This window comes from Geotrypetes seraphini, chromosome 5 (assembly GCF_902459505.1).
Source record: "Geotrypetes seraphini chromosome 5, aGeoSer1.1, whole genome shotgun sequence".
NCBI lineage: Eukaryota > Metazoa > Chordata > Amphibia > Gymnophiona > Dermophiidae > Geotrypetes > Geotrypetes seraphini.
The window spans coordinates 215518867-215542361 of NC_047088.1; the positions used below are offsets into that span (position 1 = coordinate 215518867).

Genomic DNA, 23495 nt, shown 5'->3' on the forward strand with positions numbered 1-23495 from the left:
TTTAGGAAAGTTCAAAATCCTTAGGTTTAACCATCGGTTGAAATTTTCTGTTTTCTATTTTCTAGTGCAGCAAAGCACTATATTTTATTGCAGCAGTCTTATATCTTAGCAAGGAATGTACTTCATTTTGTATTTTAATTAAAGTATTCTTAGTTTCAGTGTTAATTTGTTCAGATATTTTTATAAAGTTATCTAGCTTCGTCCCCAAAGCTTTTACCTCCTCTGAAGGCTTCCTGGTTGCAACATCCACTCTCTGGAGCGTCTTCAAGATGGCTGCAAAAGTATTCTGTCGGGGAATAGCTCCCCAGAACTAGTAAACATCGGCAGAAGCTCATCTGCCATGGATCCTTCCTCCACGGGAACCTCGGGTGCATCTCCAGCCACCATGTTCACCGCTTCCAGGGCAGCAGCATCAGCTGGACAGGGAGGTGAGACATCTAATGCGGGCGAGAACGAGATCTTGGGCACCAGCAGGATCGATCACCCCTGCATTTCTCCCACAGCGGGGCTTAGCTCACCTGTTCTCCGAGCAAGTGTCGTTAGGCACTGCTCAATCATGCGCTGGTTACGGCAGCTGCTAGTGTTGAGGAGGTAGGCACCCTTACGCTGCCTTTTCTTTTAGTATACGGCATAATAATGGAAAGAAAATTTCCCCAGATGAGAATGTTCTCAATGCGCCTAGCTTAGCACCGCCATTTTGGCCACTCCCCTCATTCTGCCGCAAATATATATATATATATAATTTATCCCTATGTTACATCCTTTCAGAAATGTTTATGATTTTTTATCCTTTACACTTTCAGCATATATTTAAGTCATAGCACAGACATTTGAAACCAATTGGCATACCTCTTTTTTGTGGAACATCAATCATCTCTTTTTTGTGGAAGAAGCAATCATAGCTAAACATCACACATGCCATTTGATTTTTTCTCCTTTCTCTAGATGTATTCCTTATTTCACATATTATGCAGGCTTAATTACACTAGATTTTTTTTCACACTTTTCAAATATAATTTTTAATCTTAAATCTGCTCAATATGACCCTGAGATGATGGTAGTATTTACTTCATTATATGTTCATATCTCCATCTACATAAGTTGAAGTAGATTAATACCTTATATTTAATAATAATAATTTTATTCTTATATACCGCCATACCGAAAAGTTCTAGGCGTTTCACAAGGTGAGCTAATATATGGGTTACAGATTAAAATAAAAATTAGAGTAATGGACTTAAAAACAGATAAAGACAGAAAGCATTTACAATATAATGCAGAAAATACCAGCATGGCAGGGAAAGAAGTAATACATAGAATAGATAAAATACATCAAGTTGAATATAAGGAACTTGATTTTAAAAAAATGAAGCAGAATGCATTAAGATACCAGCCTATCAAAGATTCCAAGAGACATCCAATGTGTTTTATTCAAAATTCCCCATTTTGATTTTATTTATTTTTTCACTTTTATTTTTTTGTTTGACGGATCTGGTTTAACACAGATAACTCATCACTTATGTTAACCCCTGGTCTTTTTAAAGTCATATCATTCACAGCACACAAATCAAAAACATAAATTTTGAAAGAGCAATCTACCAGTGTACAATGATCTTTCTCTTCTAACAGTATGACCAAAATAAGACAGTTGTAACTTCATCATTTGGGCTTCGAGTGACATAGCCGATTTGATCTCTTCCATAATCGATTTGTTAGTCGTTCTGGCAGTCCACAGTATACATAAAATCCTTCTCCAACACCAAAGCTCAAATGAGTCCATCTTCTTTATTTCTGTCATGAATCCGTAATCTGGACATAGGCAAGACAATTTCAGCAGAAAAAGAGTGCCACGTATGATGTCAATACAATACACATATCATCATAATAGCCAACATAGGATATAAGTGAAGGTGGAACACAATCAACAATGATTAAAATTAAGCTCTATAAAGCCAGCATCCTGTTAATTGTGATCTATACCTCAAACATGGAAAATTACTACAAAGGCACAAAAACTAAATGTGGTGCAAAAAAAAAAAAATATATATTTTTTACGGTGTTACCTATCATGACTATATGATCAGCGAGGAGATCCTCAGTAGTAATGAGTCATCGATGCTCGACGATATTGTAGCTGAGCAGAGTTCTGCTGGTTAGATATACTCAGACTGCATAATTATCAATATCCAAAATTACAATACAAGGAACAAGGTGGGATGATCTGGCATGGCACAATCAAAGAAGATCTTCAGTACTCTTGCTATCAACTGGGACGAGATGAAACTGTTGAGGCCAAACAGTGGAGAAACTTGCCATCTAATGTCCCCAAGTGCATGGATGGATCAAGGTTAACTCTTTCCTTGGAACACTGAACTCGTTTAGCTCACTGTCTATTGAATTATCAAGGAATAGTCCTAAAACTGCAAGAAAGCTTAAAACAAAATAATTTTCAATTTTATATATAACTTAAGAACATAGCATCGCAGGGGAGAAAACATAAGAAAAACTTCAGATATAGAATGCAGTGTGACAATTACTGATACACATTCAAGCTATTTCCATTTCGATTAAAACTTTAGCTTCATACAAGTTATTAATACACTGCACACAAATTAACCCCCAAATTGATTCACTTTAGCTAATATTCTTTGCGTGTTAATCTTTAGTTAACCTTTACTACTTCCTGTCTCAGAAACAAACAAGTCACACTGTGATGTATGCTGGTGTTGGTACAATCACTGGACTAAATGGTGCTCAGGGACCCGTTTGTCTACCTTTGTGATAGGGCTGGTTGGCATCTATCACACATTCTATGGTTTAGCTTGACACAAAGAACTACATTAACAGAATCGGTGTGATATCAAAGAAAATTAAGAGATTTAAATGGTTTAAAACATCCTTATTTTTTTTTTTTTTTCTATCCTTTAATAGTATATACTGTAAAGATGGTATATACTGTAAATGCTTTAAAATTTGTCAAAATAGTATTCATTGATATTTATCTAGTAATGAAATGATGGCCAAAAATGTGTTCCAGCTTTTCTCCTGTACTAGTGTAGTCTTTTCCTGAGGAAAAAACATTCCTGCATCTCACAGGAAAAGAGAAGCTGGTTTTATCCATATTACTGGGCAGCATTTTAGAAAACTCTTCCTGCTGTTGTTTCCAGTGGTTTATGAGCCCTCATACATAGCACAATTAACTGTGTTCCTGCCAGTGTCAGGGATACCTTTCTTAAAAACAGACATCATATAACAAGGAACATACAAATATATGCTATCTTGAACAATATATAGCAAAATCAAATATATTAGCATGAAACACTGAAATGTAATAAGAAAACAAAAACAAGGGGACATGCAGGAATATACAAATTTGTCATTCCAGTGTGACAGATGAGAAATGAAATGTAATGCTCTCCAGCCCCTTGCCCTCCCAGGACTGGCCACAGCTGTTGAAGTTCTTCAAACATGGTAATAGAATTTTTAAATAGACTGTATGTTTTTCAAATATACATCAGGAAGCAAAAAAGAGAGAGAAAAAAAAAAAAAAAAGCTCAAAACAACTTTCTGTGGCTAAACATCCACATTTATTTTTCTTCTATGTGCATAGAAAATGGCAGTGAGACATCCTATGAAAGAGGCAGGGAATGAAGAATGTGTAGACAATACTAGATTTTGTGCTTCAAAGTTACTCTACTCATTTAAAAATAAAAAGGAGATTTTTTTTATTAGAGCATCTCTTATGATGGCAACTTTTCAAATGGTTTTGCAATTGACACGCATTACAAAGATGGCACTTTCAAATCAATATGGCATTCTGATATTTACAACAGTGCAAGAAATTTACAAGACATGATGGCATACAATCCTGATGTTTAGTAATAACAAAAAGCATTCATTTTAGTGTTATCTGTACAAGCTATCAGAACAAGACTTTGATTCACTTAAAAAATCATATTTCAACTGATTTCAATTACCCAGTTTCCCCAAATTCATCCTCCTCATTCTCAGACCTTCTATCACTTACCCTACACCTTCACCAGACTACAGGAACTACAGGTAATAAGATCTAACCTCTAATGGGGGCAAAAAAGAAACCTCCACCCAAAACAAAGTCCCTCTCACTTTAAATATTTATCTCCCTTTCCTTATGATTCCTTCCAAAGAAATGAAAAACTTTTCCATGTTCCTTCTTTTAATTTCACATTCACATTTCACTTTCAAACTAGAAGAGAAAAAAAAGTCCATTCAATCTTTTCGAGCATGATCATAAAAGACCAAGTTCTTGTTTCTTTGAGTTCTCCTTCCTATACCCAAGAGTCAGGTGACCCCGGGTACTGATCTGCTCTACAAGGCCGCCTTGCTGAATAAAAGTCTACATAGTTTGTGGTTGATTTCAGTCCATATTGTGTGGAGTAATTTGAAGGTGCTGAAAAATGAGCTCTCTCATCAAAATAGGGGTCTTCGTAGCTGTGTGGTGACTGTAGACACAATCTGTATGCATTGTAGTTTTTTCTATTTGAATCTTCTTGACTGTAGTGCTGATTGTGATAGCAAAAAAAATAAAATCAAAGTCAGTTTTAGTCCCTTTTAGATTAGAATTTGCCTGTATACTACAATAATTTTCCAGTTTTCTGAACACTGCAGAGGTTTTGTTAAAGCTAGCATGAGAATGAATTTCTGAACGTGCACAAAGCACAGATTAGATCCTGTATTTGAGGAAGAAGTCTAAAGCAATTTCTCTAAATACATTTTTAACAACTCACTCCCCTCATGTGACTATAAAATTCCTTCAGTTATGAAAGTGATAATAAAACTACAAGCCACAGATCTTGTAAAAGCAGGAAATTATGGCATGTTAAGGGCTCCACTCTGTCTGAATGTAAGAAAAGCAGGAAGCTGAACTGTGATGCCTCAGTTATATAATAATTTGTTCCACTATGATAGCAGGCAATCAATTTTAAGAATGACAGGAAGAGATTATAAGCTGTACTGATAACGGGATGATCCCTTATATGTATTTATACAATTCTGCCAATGTTTAGTAGAGCAAAAGAAAGTAGTATTTTTTAGGGCTGTACATCGATTAAAATTTTTAATCGCACAGTTGCACCCCCTTCCATTTCCTCCAGTATAGTGCAATATATACATAGCAGATATAAATTCTCAAAACTGACAATTTCAATTCAATTGTCCTACAGAAAGATGGTATATCAAATCCCATTACTCCCTTATTAAACTAAAATTAAAATCATTTAGTTGTCTGATTTTATCTTTCTAATCATCTTGTTCTGAATCTCTGGTTCTGCTTCCCTATGCTCTGTCTATTGACGCTTTATTTTTTACTTCCTGCCCTATATTATTCTTTCACAATCAACTTTTCTTCCTCTTTTGCAAATCTGTCATTTCCATCTCTTATTTTCCCTACCATTTATGGGCACCATCATCTCTCTCCCCTTCCTTGGGTACCCTCTCTTCCCTCCCTCTCGTCACCACTCCATACTCATCATTTCTCTTTCCCACCTGTCACCATCTCCCTTGTTTTCTTCCATTCCTATTTCCAGAATAACATAATAAACAACTTCTGTACTGCATAACCTTATAAGTTCTATGCAATTAACAAAGTTAAGAGACCATATAATCATTAAGAAAATCATTATTTAGGAAAGATATGTCTTCAATTGTTTTCTTTTTTTTTGCAGGTGCCTAAGGCCCCTCCTGTGGGCAGGCCTTGAGATGCCTGGGCCAATTAGGCCCTAAGGCCCGCCATTCTGAGGATGGCGGGCCTGCTGGACAGACGGGCTTGGGACCCATCCATCCAACTGTTTTTTTAGGTAAGGGGGTGTCGGGGATGGTGTGGCGGGGTCAGCAGGTGGGTCTTGCGGGTCAGTGGGTGGGAGAGAGTGTTTGGTGGGCCGATCAGGGGTTCAGTCATGGGGAGGCTGCTTCGGGGCAGGATGGCCTGGGATCCCTTCTGCCTGTATCTTAATGGGGGTGGGAGGTAAGAGGGTCTCTGGGGCAGGAGGGCTTGGGCTCCCTCCAGCCTGGATCAGTGTCGGACAGGGAGGAATGGGGGGGGGGGGGCAGAAGGGGTTGAGCTCCCTCCTGTCCGATCTTGTCGGGGGAGGGGGGTGATGGATCGCGCGATCACCCCTCTACCCAAACTGCCACAAACCGCGGCAGGAGAGATTGGGCATCTCTCCTGCTGCGGGTCACGCCAGTTCGGGTAGAGGGGTGCTCACCATCGTGGCAGGGGAGATGAGCCATCTCTCCTGCCACAATGGTAGCGGTAGAGGGTGGGTAGGTTGCTGGGCCGCTGAGCTGATTACGGCAGCCGCCATCAGCTCAGCGGCCCCTTTTTCGGCACTTATACCTGTTTTGACTTGGTCTAAGTCAAGACGTATAAGTGCCGACTAGGCAACCTGGGAGGAAAATATCTCTGGCCCAGGTTGACAGATCCTGGCTCACAGACATTGCCTAAATCAGGGGTCTGCAAAGTCCCTCCTCGAGGGCAGAATCCAGTCAGGTTTTAAGGATTTCCCCAATGAATATGCATTGAAAGCAGTACATGCACATAGATCTCATGTATATTCATTGGGGAAATCCCCAAAACCTGACTGGATTCGGCCCCGAAGGAGGGACTTTGGAGAACCCTGGCCTAAATTGTCCTGAGATAGCTTTATGTGCTATATGATTAGTGCTCCTTTTTTTTTTTTTTTTATAACTTTTCTTCTTATCAGTATGTGTAAGTATTAGCTAACCAGAATGGAGTAGAAAATAAAGAGAAGTGGAGGAGTGGCCTAGTGGTTAGGGTTCTAGACTCAGCACCCTAAGGTTGCAGGTTCAAGCCAGCGCTGCTCCTTGGGACCCTGGGCAAGTCTCTAACACTCCATTGCCCCTAGGTACTTTAGTCAGATTGGGAGAAATACTTGAGCCTAAATGTAAACCACTTAGGCCAGTGGTCTTCACTGCAAGGTCCGCAAGATGATGGTGGCCTTCCAAGTCCTCTGGGCTGGCCCACGGAGCCTGTTCAGAATTTCACCCCTCCCCCGGTGGGATCCAGCATTATTATACCCTTTTTTTCTAGTGCTGTACTCTTCAGGTCATAGGCAGCATGAGTGAAGCAAACATGTTGCTTTTGGTGGCCCTCAGAAGTTTTCCCTTTGCTACAGCTTCCTGTCCTGCAGTAGGAAGCTGTAGCAAAGAGAATGCTTCTGAGGCTGCTGAAGGAAGTGTGTTTACTTCACACACGCTGCTTGTGGCCCAAAGAGTGCAGTGCTAGAAAAAAAAAAAAGGATGAAAAGTGCCATATTCCGCCAGAAGGAGGGAGAGAGTACTATAGAGATGCTGAACTGTGGAGATGGGGAGAAAAGAGTAAGAAGATACCAGACCTCTGTGGGAAGAAAAAAAAGAAAGGCAAGGGGAGGACAGCAATGCCAGATCACAGGAAGGGGAAAGGGAAGGAGGGGGAGAGAGATATGCCAGATGGGAATAGGGGATGGAGGGAGATGGACAAGGGGAAAGAGGAGGGAAGACACGAGAGAGATGCCAGGAAAGGGAAGGGAGAGAGATGCCATACCACAGTAGGGGTGGGGGGGGAGGAGGAGGGAAGGGAAAGAGGGGAGAAATGCCAGACTGCGAGAAGGGAAGATAGATACCAGACCATGGGAAAAGAGGAAGGGAAGAAGAGAGATGTCTGACCACTGGAAGGGGAAGGAAGAAGGGGATGGAAGTAGAGATGCCAGACCATGGTAGGAGGGAAGGGAAAAAGGGAGATATGCCAGACTGCAGGAAGGAGAAGAGAGTGATACCAGATCACATGAAGGAGAAGAGAAGGAGAGTTACATCAGACCACGACAAAGAGAGGGGGAGGAAAGTAAGAAGAGAGATGCCAACCTCAGTAGGGGGGAAGAGGGAAGGGGAGGATAGAGATGCCAGACCTAGGAAGGAGGAAGACAAAGATGTCTGAACATGTGAGGGGGAGAGAGAGGGAGGAGGTGGTGCACATGAATGGGAGGAATGGGGGATGGGAGAGAGATGGAAGAAATGCTTTTTAGGATTGATGGGCATAGGGGAGAAAGAGGGAGGAGATGGTACACATGGATAGAGAAGAGGGTAAGATGATTGAGATTGAGAAGGAAGCAGAAAAATGGAAGAAAGTTGAATGTTAAAAGGTAATGCCAAAGGTGGATGTAGGGCAGAAAATAAAGAAGAGAAAAACAGCAAATGGATAAGAAGATCCTTCAGACAGAGTTAAGAGCACAGACAGAAGGAAGTGCAACCAGAGAATGGGAAAAGATAATTAGAAAAATAAAATCACCAGACAATAAAGGTAGGAAAAAATGATTTTATTTTCAATTCAGAGATTGAAATATATCAGTTTTGAGAATTTAAATCTGCTGTTTATATTTTGCACTGTTCAGAAAGAAATGCATTTATCTCTATTTCTCTGGTGTTGTACTGCATGCAGAGTCTGGCATCTTAGGGCTTCATTTGTGTATATTAGGACTTTCAGTTTGTGATCCTATATTTGCATAGGGTTTATCTGTGTTCTGCATTGTGTGACCAAGGCCAGGTATTCTGGTAGGAATGAATGTTGAGAAGTGCTATTGGCATCATGGCCCCATGTAGGAAGATACTTGTCGACCCTCCTTCAGTCCTTCTGGACCTACATCCAAAACTTTCACAAAGTTTTACAGGGCAGATGTTGCGGCTAGATTGGATTCCGCATTTGGATCATTCATACTTGCAGTGGACTTACCTGTCCAACCCTAGATTTACTGGGTTTGCTTTGATATTCAATCTTTCAGTTTATATACCAGATCATCCTCCAGACAACAGAGGCTTAACTCGGTTTACACAATAAGAGGTTGTAATAGTTTATTCAAATAGAATTACTTATGTAACAATTTTTTGAAAAAGAAAAGTCTTCAGATATTTTCTAAAGATATAAAGAGAAAAAATAGATCTAATCTCAACTGGTAGTTCCTTCCAAATATAAGTAAAGATGTATATAAAGGAGCGAGAGACAACCTAATGCTTTTATTCCCTTAATTGAAAGGAAAGAAAGTTTATACAGTTGAGAGGTCCTTGATCTTATAGCTAGTACAGAATTAAGAGAAATAGGAACCAAAGGCAGAAAAATTCCATTCACACTTGCACTGAATTTTACAATGAACTGGCAACTAATGAATAGCCTTCAAAAAAGGAGATACATGATAGTACTTCTTTTTCCTATAAATCAATTTGACTGCTGTATTTTGGATCAACTGCAACCTCTTCTGAAGGTTCAGGAATGATGTGCCTGTTATCTAAAAAATTCTGAGTGGGGTAGAATGGGTAAATGCAAATTGATGTTCAAAAGGTAAAAAAGACTAGAAGATATGCCATGAAGTTACATAGTACAGTCTCTCTAATCTGACAGACCCCCCTGGTGACATCATCATGTTGATGTCAAGAAACACAACGCTTCTCTTTCTGTTTTTCGGCATAGCACAGAGGGAAGTTTCATACCGGAGATAATTTTTTTGTGGCCCGGGATTGTGCTGTTTTACAGCACAGTCATGACCCGGGAACACTAATTTGGTTAGCAGATGCTATCTCTTTGGTCTCTGAGTCATCTGTATGTGCTCTGAGGGCACCATGATAGACCCTTTTTCTGCAACATATTTAATAGGCACAGTAATCTACTAACTAAATAACTATATTTTTATTCTTTCCCTTCAGATCTGTAAAAGATCACCTCTGAAATGGCCAGTCAAAAGAGTAAAAAAGTTGTTTTGTCTATAGAGCACAAACTTAATGCTTTAAAAAGAATCGACAAGGATGAATCCACCCCCCCCCCCCAAAAAAAAAATTGCAACATAACCAGGAGTGGAGAGAGAGTTATAGTTATTGATTGGAAAAGGCATGCCAGTGAGCTAGAGAAATGGGGCTCAAATCAGGCCTCCACTTTTTCACTGAACACTCGAAAAACTATAAAAAAATTCACTAGAGGCAGGTCTTGTCAGACAAATCTGATCAATTTCTTTGACTGGGTGACCAGAGAATTGGACTGAGGAAGTTCGCTAGATGTAGTATATTTAGATTTTAGCAAAACCTTTGAAAGTGTTCCACACAGGCATCTAATAAAAAAACCCAAAACTGAGTGCCCTCAGTATGGGCCCCAAAGTGGCAGACTGGGTCAGCAACTGACTGAGTGGAAGGTGACAGAGGGTAGTGATCAGTGGAGATCAATCTGAGGAAAGGGATGTTACCAGTGGTGTGCCTCAAGGTTCAGTTCTTGGGCCTGTTCTTTTTAACATTTTTTAAGTGATATTACTGAAGGACTGTCAAGTAAGATTTGCCTCTTTGCGGATGATACCAAAATCTGCAACAAAGCAGACATCCCTGATGGTGTGAACAACATGAGGAAGGACAAACTATTACAAACATAAGCAAATGTAAAGTAGAACAATACTTCATTATCATAAGACAGAATGAACAAATATTATGATAAAAAATAGAAATCCTCTGTGCCAGATAAATTGGATACGTTTTGGCAAAAAAGAGAACCTTCAAGAAATGGTAGGATATTCATAGACCTAAATTGGGGTGGAATGAGTGTGGCGAACATCTGGAAACCCATTCAGTTGGTGATGTTTGGGCCAGGAGAATGTGGCAATAAATGGATAAATTTAAAGAGGGCTGTCAGGATGGAGATATGATAAAAGCTGATTTCATGCCAGTTGTAATTGTAAACTTGTCAGGATCTTTTGTGACTGGGTTGTTGTAATACGAGGGGCCATTGAAAAATTCTCAGCCCAACCAAGAAGAGAATGATGTGGAGCCTTGAAATGTACAAGTTATTCTACACTTTTTGTTTCATATCATTGAAATGAAAGTGTCAAGAAAAGTATGGAATAACTTGTACGTTTCATGGCTCCACATCATTCTCTTCTTGGTTGGGCTGAGAACCTTTCAGTGGTCCCTCGTATAACTTAAGCTAACATGACCAGAAAACCATTGCTCAAGTCCACATTAATAATTTCCTGTTAATGTAATGCAAAGTCACATAATACAAATTGTTTTAACATGTCAATTAATCAGTAAGATTCTGTGGTTATAATGAACAGCAGACTGACAATTGCAGAAATTGATAGCAAAGACTTTAATTTAACTATTTATTTATTTGGTTGAATTAAAGATCTTGCTATCACTCTCTGCAATTGTTGGTCTGCTGATTTTTTTGCTACGTTTGTATTGCAGATCTTCTGCCTCTCTTGTGTTCCCTGAAGTTTGGTGGGTATTGTGTAGGATTTTTACCCAAATACAAGAAATATATACATATAGAGACTGCTATTCTATAATCCACCCAGTTTCTGTTGGTGGGTTTTACTAGACTGTAACACCTCACGGAATAGTACTGATCCTTTCAAAGGATTTATTATTAGTTGTTTGCATGAAAACAATTATAGGATCATCAGAGCACTCTCATATCATAAACCAATTAACCTCCAATCCATAAATGCACGGTTATTAAGATCACAATCCAAAAATACATTTTTTGGGGAGCTATATAATTTACAATACTATCTGGGAACATTCCATGCTAGTTTTCAGAGCTGGGGGAGGGGGGAATGGTGTTCCTCAGCCAGTATATGGAACTCTAAGAGGATTTTGAGACGAGTGAGTTCCCACCAGCAAATATTAGTAGTAGGGTTGGTCACTCCTACTTGCTCTGTGGTTTCCACTGTCTCCTTTGCCAGCATGTACCTTCATGTGACCCGACAGCCTTTCTGCTGTGTACCTGTCTTCAAAATAATCCTTCTGTTGTATTTTCTGTGTTACGTGCTTTGTGATTATGTTTTCATTGTGTTTAGTAACACAACCTTCAAATGCCAACCTTGTGCAACCAAAATCTGGAGACCACCAGCATGTCAGGCTCAACCTGACAAGAAGGCAGCTGCTTTAGGCAGAATTTGTGAACATTTTGAAAGAAACAAACTTCTGATAACCAGCCAACATGGATTCTGCAAGGGGAGATCGTGCCTAACGAACTTATTGCACTTCTTCGAAAGAATTAACAGACAGATGGACAGAGGAGACCCCATAGACATCATATATCTAGATTTCCAAAAAGCCTTTGACAAGGTACCCCATGAACGCCTACTTCGGAAACTGAAGAACCATGGGGTGGAAGGAGATGTATATAGATGGATCAGGAATTGGTTGGCGGGTAAGAAACAGAGCTTAGGAGTGAAGGGCAATTACTCCTGGAGGAGGGTCACGAGTGGAGTTCTGCAGGGCTTGATGCTTGGACCGCTATTTAATATATTTATAAATGATCTAGAAACAGGGACGAAGTGCAAGATAATAAAATTTGCGGACGACACCAAACTATTTAGTGGAGCTCGGACTAAAGAGGACTGCGAAGAATTACAAAGGGACTTGAACAAACTGGGCAGATGAAGTTCAACGTTGAGCAATGTAAAGTACTACATGTGGGAAGCAGAAACCCGAGGTACAGCTATACGATGGGAGGGTTGTTATTGAATGAGAGTACCCACGAAAGGGACCTGGGGGTAGTGGTGGACATGTCAATAAAGCTGACGGCACAGTGCACAGCGGCCGCTAAGAGAGCGAATAGAATGCTAGGTATAATCAAGAAGAGTATTACAACCAGAACGAAAGAAGTTATTCTGCTGTTGTATCGGGCGATGGTGCGTCCGCATCTGGAGTACTGTGTCCAATACTGGTCGCCGTACCTTAAGAAGGATATGGCGATACTCGAGAGGGTTCAGAGGAGAGTGACATGTTTGATAACCTTTCATATGCTGAGAGATTGGAGAAACTGGGACTCTTTTCCCTGGAGAAGAGGAGACTTAGAGGGGATATGATAGAGACTTACAAGATCATGAAGGGCATAGGGAGAGTGGAGAGGGACAGATTATTCAAACTTTCGGAAAATAAAAGAACAAGAGGGTATTTGGAAAAGTTGAAAGGGGACAGATTCAAAACGAATTCTAGGAAGTTTTTCTTCACCCAACATGTGGTGGACACCTGGAATGCGCTTCCAGAGGGCGTAATAGGGCAGAGTATGGTACTGGGGTTCAAGAAAGGATTGGACAATTTTCTGTTGGAAAAGGGGATAGAGGGGTATAGATAGAGGATTACTGCACAGGTCCTGGACCTGTTGGGCGCCACGTGAGCGGACTGCTGGGCACGATGGACCTCAGGTCTGACCCAGCGGAGGCATTGCTTATGTACTTATGTTCTTAATTCCAGGTCCTCCTCATTGCAGTGCTAGGGTGCCCTGTCTTATGAGTTCTTCTTAATTCATCCTTGAATTTCAGCCAGTACACCTTGCCAATGTCCCTAGTTCTGGAAAGAACTGCCAAAGAGATCAGCAGTACTAAATTGGACTGTTCTATGTGATTTTAACTGATATTTTTCCAAATTGATAAAAAATGACCATATTTTGAAAGACTGTACAGCAAAGTCTGTCCAGTACTTATCTTGTTTAAGGGAAGATTAGGTACCTACCTTGATCTTCATTCTAGTAGACAGGCACATCATTCCTGAACCCTTTGGATAGTCAATCTATTCCCATGAAAATTTGCATGTAGAGTCTCATTAGAATTTTTTGCTCTGCCTCCTATCTCTCTGGGTTGTGCTCTAATAGAAACATAAAAACATGATGGCAGATAAAGGTCAAAGGACCCATCCAGTCTGCCCATTCGCAGTAACCATTATCTCTTCCTCTCTCTAAGAGATCCCATGTACCTATCCCAGGCTTTCTTGAAATCAGACAGTCTCTGTCTCTACCACCTCTACCAGGAGACTGTTCCATGCATCTACCACCCTTTCTGTAAAAAAATATTTCCTTAGATTACTCCTGAGCCTATCATCTCTTAACTTCATCCTATTTCCCCTCTCCCACCTTTCGTCCAAAGTATACAGATTGAGATCTTTAAGTCTGTCCCCATACGCCTAATGAAGAAGACCACGCACCATTTTAGTAGAACTTCTTCCGGACTGACTCCATCCTTTTTATATCTTTTTGAAGGTGTGGCCTTCAGAATTGTACATAATATTCTAAATGAGGTCTCAACAAAGTCTTATACAGGGGCATAAATACCTCCTTTTTCCTATTGGTCATACCTCTCCCTATGCACCCTAGCATCCTTCTAGCTTTCACCGTCACCTTTTCAACCTGTTTGGCCACCTTAAGATCATCACATACAATCACACCCAAGTCCCGCTCTTCTGTCATGCACAAGTTCTTCACCCTCTAAACTGTACCGTTCCCTCAGGTTTTGCAGCCCAAATGCATGACCATGGCATTTCTTAGCATTAAATTTTAGCTGCCAAATTTCAGACGAAGCTTCGCCAGGTCTTTCTTCATGTCTACTCTATTGCAGATTTTGGTATCATCTGCAAAGAGACAAATCTTACCCGACAGCCCTCACTGGACTATGCGCATGGAGTCGGGGGAGGAAATGCAGTCAGTTCTGATCCTGGAGAAAACTGCCTCTCAGCCCGCTTAAGTCCTCTACGGACAGAACATGGGGTAAGCCTTGCTCCTAAGGAACGGTCCCTGAGCATCCAAGCTGTTAATGCAGATTGGCCAAGTGCCCTGACGAGCAGGCTGTCCCTTGGCTACAGACTTCTGACCTTAGAGTCTGATCTCTCCTACAGCCAGAGATATCCCAGAACTGGGAGCCTCTGTAGCATTGAAAAGCCTCATGATCAGCAGAAAAAACCTGAAGATAAAGGAAAAATGAACTTGAGCTGAAGAGATGGGCTCCTACCATCTCACGTGTAGCGAGCACAGCCCAGAGGTGGAGAAAAAAATTCTAATGAGGCTCTCTACACAAATTCTCATGGGAATAGAATTCCAAAGGTTCAGGAATGATGTGCCTGTTGCACTAGAAGGATACATATAGTAATGTACAATTCAGGGGAATAAAATTTTTCTGAAAAACTACTATGTACACTCTGTTTAAAAAATTATCCCCAAAGGAAATGATGGCATGCCTGATTTATTTTTCAACACCTTACTTCTTTTCTTTATGTTGGTTTTTGATTCTACAACTTAATGAGTTTAAATTATTCTTAACTGGCTTTTTTTTTTTTTTTTAACTGTTCTCTGAACCTAGACCCTCTCTACCTAAGAGTTATTAATTACTTTTTTCTGGCTGGAGCTTTTCCCCCCCAATACCTATCCATTTGTGTTTATCCTTCCCTTACTATCCTTGATATATATTGTAATCTTTCCTTAACTTCTGTTCCTTTTGTAACTGTTGATTTTGTGTTTATTGTGTTTTATATATAAAATTTTAGTTTTTCATTGTTTTAATATTCCCTCCTTCATTTTTAAATAGTAAACCATTTAGATTTAACTTCTGTTAATATTGGCGGTATAATAAAAAAACTGAACAAAATTAGTATTTTCAATAAAATGTCCAAATGTTATCATGTATATTCAAGGGCCTGAACAAAATAAATCACTCCATCATCCACTGTTATAACAAATATTTTTTCCAATTCTCTTATTTTTAAAATCTTGCAATTTTCTCTTGTTCCCTCATACTTACAGCTTGTCCAGAATCAGGATTGACCTAGTGCCAAAACCCTTCATTTACAACTATCCAAAGGATATTTTATTTATTTTGCTTTCTATTGCATTTTCCCTAAAGAGCTCAGAGCAGGTTACAGGTTAACCATTTTCCTCTTTATACCTAGACTGCTAATTGCTATGACAATCCTGAGGCAGAGCTCCTTTCCAAACCCTGCAACTATGTGCACTAAATCCAGTAGGTATCACCCTTAAGCGATGATCATAGCTCCCCAGCCCCAGAAGCAGCAAACATTACCCTCCACAACATCCTTAGCTATTCTAAGGAGCAGAGATCTAATCATAGGGCCTTTTGCATGCTGATATGCAGTACTTACCACCTAAGCCACTGAGCCAGTCCAGTTTTCATTTTATTCTTACCTGAAGCCGTCTACTTTGATCTCTTGCTGGTGAGGAATAGGAACTGATATATACTGGCGAAGCTTTGCTGGACCCTAGAAATGTAATATGTATTAAAACTATTATGTTGATGCATATGCAGTATTGCACCCCCTTCCAGTGCAACTTATACTTAATGAACAATTAAGGATGGTTTAAAGAACTTCTCAGCAGCCTGTAGTTAAAAGGTTACAAGGAAAAAACACAATTTGAAGTGTCTGTATACAAATGCTAGAAGCCTAAAAAATAAAATAGGAGAGTCAGAGTATATATGATGAGGTAGATATAATACACAACAACACAATACCCCAGCAGTATATATAAATATATAGTAGAGAACCAATGCAAATACTGCTATTACCCAGCACTACACTTCTACATATAAGCCCAAACAACTAGAAGGGCTTGGGTCTCAGAAACGGAGCCTACGCGCAGCAGTGACACTCACAAACTGGAAGAAATCAGCGTAGTACAATTGCTCCAACTCCAATCATTGACCCCCATACATATTTTTTTAAAGCATTTTCAGAAAGCACTTAAAACAGCTAACCCACAATCGGGTCGCAAAAAGGAAGTGTAAGCTAGACACTAAGAAAAACAGCAACCAAATTACTTAGCTTTTTAGTGGTTGACTTTGCTGATTTTGCTGATTTAACTTTATAAAGGAGTGCAGTCGCTAGTGTAAATTTGCCGACGCGGCCAGCGTTTCGCGGAATCATTAATCAAAAGTATCCGCTGCGTCAGGGCCACCAGGACATTCAAGAAGTCAAAGCTTCATCTCTTAGTGGAAGCTCTCCTCCTGGAACTCCTCTCCTGGATAATCTGTACTTCCCAAGGCTTGTATCAGCCTCTTGCTAGGGAAGCTCTCTCTCTCTCCCTGGGAGGTCCCTGGGAGGGAGAGAGAGAGAGCTTCCCTAGCAAGAGGCTGATACAAGCCTTGGGAAGTACAGATTATCCAGGAGAGGAGTTCCAGGAGGAGAGCTCCCACTAAGAGATGAAGCTTTGACTTCTTGAATGTCCTGGTGGCCCTGACGCAGCGGATACTTTTGATTAATGATTCCGCGAAACGCTGGCCGCGTCGGCAAATTTACACTAGCGACTGCACTCCTTTATAAAGTTAAATCAGCAAAATCAGCAAAGTCAACCACTAAAAAGCTAAGTAATTTGGTTGCTGTTTTTCTTAGTGTCTAGCTTACACTTCCTTTTTGCGACCCGATTGTGGGTTAGCTGTTTTAAGTGCTTTCTGAAAATGCTTTAAAAAAATATGTATGGGGGTCAATGATTGGAGTTGGAGCAATTGTACTACGCTGATTTCTTCCAGTTTGTGAGTGTCACTGCTGCGCGTAGGCTCCGTTTCTGAGACCCAAGCCCTTCTAGTTGTTTGGGCTTATATGTAGAAGTGTAGTGCTGGGTAATAGCAGTATTTGCATTGGTTCTCTACGAGGTAGATATAATAGGCATCTCAGAGACCTGGTGGAAGGAGGACAATCAATGGGACACTATTACCTGAGTACCAATTATATCTCAAGGATAGAGTAGATCAAATTGGAGGGGGGGGGTTGCACTATATGCTAGAGGGAATTGAATCAAATAAAATAAGTATTCTGCATGACAGACAGCAGTGTGGAATCCATATGGATAGAAATTCCATGTGTGAAGGGAAGGAATATAAAGATAGGGTTATACTACTGTCCTTCGGGGCAAAATGAGCAGACAAATGAAGAAATATTTTCAGAGATTAGGAAAGCTGGAGAATTGGGCAACAGTATAATAATGGGTGATTTGCGGATGATACCAAAATCTGCAATAGAGTATTCACGTCGGATAGTGTGAATAACATGAAGATGACTAATGATGAACTGAGGGCTGGCGAAGTTGTGGTCAATGTGGTGACTTCATGCATATGTGGTGGCACTGTTCCGTTATTAAACTGTATTGGTACATAGTGGACCAGTTAATGGTGCGTATTATCTATAAACACTGCCCCTTGCTCCCAGCCTGCTGCCTATTGAATGTCCCACTTCCAGGCTATACAAGAACAGAGCAAAAACTGGTGGCCTATATCTTTAAAGCAGCATGTATGGTCCTGGCTGCAAGCTGGAAATAGCCTACTTTACCGGGGTCAAGTTTGATTATTTACAAATCATATTTAAATTAACTGCAATATGACAATACTTTGATAGCATATCATAAAGTGTGGGACATGTATGTGGACTGGAGAGCTTTGAAAGTGCAATAGATAGTTACAGACTTAAGTTTGCGCTGGTCCCTGAAAACAGTATACAGCTGATGTAAGACCCGGAAGGGGGGAGTGTTTGAGGGGAATGGGAGGGATGGGGGTGGGAGAGGGAGATTGGGGTCACTTGAATAATATGGCTAAGATGTTTGTACATTCAGCTTGGGAATTGAGTGTTAATGTACTAGTGACCAGTGTCTATTTTATATGTTTTGTTGGCATACTCTCAATAAAAATGTTCTAAAAAAAAAAAAAAATTACTCCACAAGTGTTTGCTTGCCTCATATGGATATCTTCTTGGAGGATGGATGCATGCATTTATACAAGACGACATTTGGCAGCAATGGCAGAAGATTAAATTCTAGATGTCATACACTAGAAGGGGCATAATCAAAACATTAAAACATCCAAAAACCTGCCTATGTCGGCACTTGGACGTCAAAACAAATTTTCTGGATGTTTAGCAGCACTTCTAAGCTGCTGTGCATCCAGAGCTCAAAGGGGTATGTTGGGAGTTGTGCTATGGGCAGGAATCAGGCGGGCTTCCATCTAGACGTCCTTATGTAATAATCAAAGCTTTTCCAGGACATCTTAGGCAGAACTTACACACCGGGACTTAGACCAAAATAAAACAAGTTTAAGTGCCCCAAGGTGACCAAACTGACAAGATGACCACTGGAGGGTTTAAGGCATGACTCCCCCTTACTTCCTCAGTGGTCATGACCCCCCATATTTACCCAGAGATTGGGGTGGGGGGAGGAACAGTACACTGAGGGCTTGCCATCGGCTGATTGCAGCAGAGAAATCCCCATCAGCTGAGCCAGTTTTGGGGATTCTTGCTGGCTCAGCTGATGGGAATTTTACCTGCTGGAGCCTTACAATTCTCCCCATGACATCCTCCCTCATCTTCCAACATTCCTGGACCTCTCCAACATCACCTGACATAAGGCAACACCCCCCCCCCCCCATCACCCCTGAATCTTCCAATGCAAAATCAGCAGGAGGGAAGCCCACTCCCTCCTGCCTACAGGGCCACGTGCTGAGAATGATGGGCCTTCCCCCCCCCCCCAATACATTTTGGGATTCAGTGGGAAGGGCCTAAGGCCCTGATTGGGAGTAAGTATATTTTCATATACTACATGTTATGTAGGAGGGAAGAAAAACCCCTTCATAGCCTAGTTCTTCATCACCGAAAGGAGCTACAATATAGCACAATGCACCACTTTAGGCACCTTACCAGAATATACGTCTTTGTGAGTCAGGATATCTCCTTGGCCATTGTAATATTGCATAGATGGCTGTGTCTTTTCATATTCTGAATGAGGTTCTTTAATTCCTAACAGTGCTGGTGAGGAAGAAGTGCTGCCAACTAAGGAAAACCAAGTAAAAAGAACCAAAATCAGTCTCCAGTCATAAAAATATATTTTTAGCATATGAAGTGAGTAACCTGTAAAACTAGGGATTAGGAAAAAGATCATTAACACTATATCATAATGTGCTGAATGGCCATTAATCAACAAGTAACTTAAGTATCTTATTGAAAGCTAAATTCATTATTATTAATGATGTGACACTGTATTGACAATATACCACTTTTGCTTAGAAAGGGCAGGTTCAGATTCTCAGATGTACACTACATGCTCAAGTAAACCTTCAAACACAACACGAGGGAAATAGTATACAAGTATGAAGTACACTGAGGCAGATGAACACAGACCACCCAGCACATCTGTGTAGAGGAGAGAGCTGGTTCTATAGATTTTCCCCACTTTTGCTCCCTAGCTGGAAGGCAACAGATGACGAGAGCTTTGACCTGAGCAAGGTCAACTGCTGAAAGGTAACCCTCTTTAGAGAGCTGAACTTACAAAGACTGTGACAACCCAGGAGTAAATATTGCTTTAAGGAAGAGAGGAGGAAAGGTGCACAGTGATTCTCATCCCTATGCTGGCTGGTAGAGTCTCCTATAGAATCATTTGAGGTATAATGGGGGATGAAGTGGGCCATTCCAAACCTTTTCACTGCTCCACACTCCCCTTGAGTAACTGGAGGGATACCACTGGTCCATTCCCTTTACTGAGGATCAAGTAGGCAGCCATGGAAAATGACGGTAGAGCACTCATTTCCTATGTCTTCGTCAGAATGCTCTGGAAGCTTCCCTGCTTTGCCCTATTTAGTGCCCACATCCTCTTCTAGTCTGCTAAGCATGTCTAAACCAGAGGGAGAGCACCGTCAATAAAAGACCCCAATACAGCTATCTCCCAACAGGACCTGTCTTATACAAGGGCATCAATACCTCCTTTTTCCTACTGGCCATACCTCTCCCTATGCACCCTAGCATCCTTCTAGCTTTTGCAGTCACCTTTTCAACTTGTTTGGCCACCTTAAGATCATCACATACAATCACACCTAAGTCCCGCTCTTCGGTTGTGCACATAAGTTCTTCAACCCCTAAACTGTACCGTTCCCTCGGGTTTTTGCAGCCCAAATATATGACCTTGCATTACTTAACATTAAATTTTAGCTGTCAAATTTCAGACCATTCTTCAAGCTTCGCCAGGTCTTTCTTCATGTTATTCACACCATCCGGGGTGTCTACTATATTGCAGATTTTTGGTATCACCTGCAAAGAGGCAAATCTTACCCAAGAAACCTTCAGCAATATCGTTTATAAAAATGTTAAAAAGAACAGGTCCAAGAACAGAACATTGAGGCACACCACTGGTAACATCCCTTTCCTCAAAGTGATCTCCATTGATCACTACCCTCTGTCGTCTTCCACTCAACCAGTTCTTGACTGTCACTTTGGGACCCATCTCAAGGGCATTCAGATTATTTATTAGACATCTTGTGCATCACATCTAGTGCATGCCCCTCTATCCAATTCTCTGGGCACCCAGTCAAAGAAATTGATTATATTTGTCTGACAAGACCTACTTCTAGTGAATCCATGTTGCCTCCAGTCCTGTAATTCACAGGATTCCAGAAACTTCACCATTCTGTTTTAAAAGTGTTTCCATTAATTTGCTTACCACAGAGGTCAGATTTACCGGCCTGTAATTCCCTACTTCTTCCTTCCTTCCACTTTTGTGTAGAGGGACCACATAAGCCCTTCTCCAGTCCTCCGGTACCATTCCAGACTCTAGAGACTCATTGAAAATGTCAGTCAGCGGAGCCACCAGAACTTCCCTAAGTTCCGTCAGCACCCTTGGATGGTACACCATCTGGCCCATTGCTTTGTCTACCTTTATTTTAGCTAGCTGTTCATGAACACAACCCTCTGGATCCAGAGTCTGTCTGCTGAGGAAGTCTGCTTGAATGTATTCTACTTCTGCCACATGTGCTGCCGTTAGCGCTAGATGATGGTCCGCCCAAAGAAAAAGAAGGTGGGCTTTTTGAGCTAGAGGAGTGCTCGTGATCCCTCTGTGGCAATTGATGTAGGCTACTGCTGTTGACCTGTTGGAGAATACCCTGACCTCTTATCCTTCCAGTGTCTTCTGTAATCTCATCAGAGCTAGGAAATTTTTTAATCTTTACTCAAATAGTTAAGCTCTAGAGCTTGTTGCCAGAAGATGTGGTTACAGTGGTTAGGATATCTGGGTTTAAGAAAGGTTTGGACAAGTTCCTGGAAGAAAGGTCTGGACAAGTTCCTGGAAGAAAGGTCGATAGTGTGCTATTGAGAAAGACTGGGGGAAGCTACTGCTTGCCCTGGGATCAGTAGCTTGGAATGTTGCTACTATTTGGGTTTTTGCCAGGTACTGTGACCTGGATTGACCACTGTTTGTGAACAGGATACTGGGCAAGATGGATCATTGGTCTTACCTAGTATGGCTATTCTTATGTTCTAATACTTCTTTCCTCTACTTATAGTATCTGTATTAGCTAGCCTCTAAACCTGGGCAAACTTTTGCAGATAAAGGCCAAATGGCCCATCTAGTCTGCCCATCTGCATTAACCATTATCTCTTTCTCTCTGAGAGATCCTACGTGCCTATCTCATGCTATATTCGCTTTTAAAAATATTTTATATCTGTTAAAATGATCAGACAGTAATTTTGCATTAGGATTCATGGACACATATAGTTTGATGAGGGATGTTTAAATCTTTGCATATAACTAGATCTGATGCACAGTTAAATGTCTGGTCTATTTAAATTCAATTTAACACTGTTTGCAAGCTATCAACTGACCTGAATGAAGGATTGGTGACATTTGTTGATTGGCTGTAGACAAGGAAGGATGCGATTTGAATCTATCCCGCTCCAATGTTGATACTGGTGTAATAAAATGACTCTGATTCCAGCCATCCTGTATGGAGGAAACAAAAATGTGTATCGGATACATTCTTTTTATCAAGACAGAGGATTTAACATTAGTGAATGTCATTTCAAATCAATATGAAGTGTGAAAGCTAATATTTGATTACCTTTTTGTAAATGCTACGGAGGTCTCGATATTGCCACAACATATTCAATACTTGGGCTGCTGCTTTAACCACTTTTAGTGATGATCTATGGAGAAAGAGAGAGTAATTAACTAGTTTACTCGGTCTTAAAAAGGGGAAAAATAACTGATCTGTTTAAGGCTTTTTCATTCACTTCAAGCCATTGAAAATTCTGATACTACCAGATGCATGGACTTGCATGTAAAAGAAAGTCTCTACCCTCGATGGCCTGCATCACTTGCCAACTAGCTCAGGTTGTGGGACATCTCTTTGCAACTTCATGGTCAACATGGCATAGCTTGCTGAGTGGCTGTTTCCTATGACTCTTGTGAATGGCCCTATGATTGGCCCATGTTACCATTAACTAGCTGCAAGGTGCATGGATATGTTGGTTGGAAAGCAGCAAGCAGGGATTTTAGGGAGAGGCAGGGCAGTGCCTTTGCCTGCTACCCTGTTGCTGTGATTGTCTATTCAACTCAGGCCTTCCCTGCCCAATTCTACTCTGCTGGCCTGCTCTTTTTTCAGCAAGATCAATACCTCATTATTCTGAAGCAGTTAGCCTGGCCTACCTCATGTACACATGTTGTAAGACATCACTGTGCAAAACAGTCACAGTAGTGCAAAGAGAATAGGCAATAAGTATACTAACTCCATAATACACAAGTCTAAGTACTTAAAGTGTGATGGAACTGGTTAGAGGCCATAACAGAGGAAGATAGGGCTGGACAATAAGCTCTGGGGCTTTGAGTCCATTTAACTGTGAGATCGATGCAGAAGGAAGAAGGGAAAACCAAATTTCTGCAGTCACTTTAGCACTGTGTT

At 40.8% G+C, this 23495-nt stretch overlaps 1 protein-coding gene across 3 annotated transcripts in view; it reads right to left on the reverse strand.

Annotated features, from left to right (window-relative positions):
- Positions 1 to 3700: 3700 nt before the first annotated feature.
- PKP4 (plakophilin 4) overlaps positions 3701 to 23495 on the reverse strand; it is a 287449-nt gene continuing 267654 nt past the window's right edge. For all 3 annotated transcript variants that reach the window (XM_033944462.1, XM_033944460.1, XM_033944461.1), the window contains exons 19-23: positions 22656 to 22740; positions 22420 to 22537; positions 19471 to 19602; positions 15980 to 16053; positions 3701 to 4541 (exon numbers count right to left, since the gene is read on the reverse strand). In XM_033944462.1, coding sequence (XP_033800353.1) covers positions 4308 to 4541; positions 15980 to 16053; positions 19471 to 19602; positions 22420 to 22537; positions 22656 to 22740 — 643 coding nt within the window. In that variant the 3' untranslated portion in view covers positions 3701 to 4307. The remainder of the gene's footprint in view (positions 4542 to 15979; positions 16054 to 19470; positions 19603 to 22419; positions 22538 to 22655; positions 22741 to 23495) is intronic.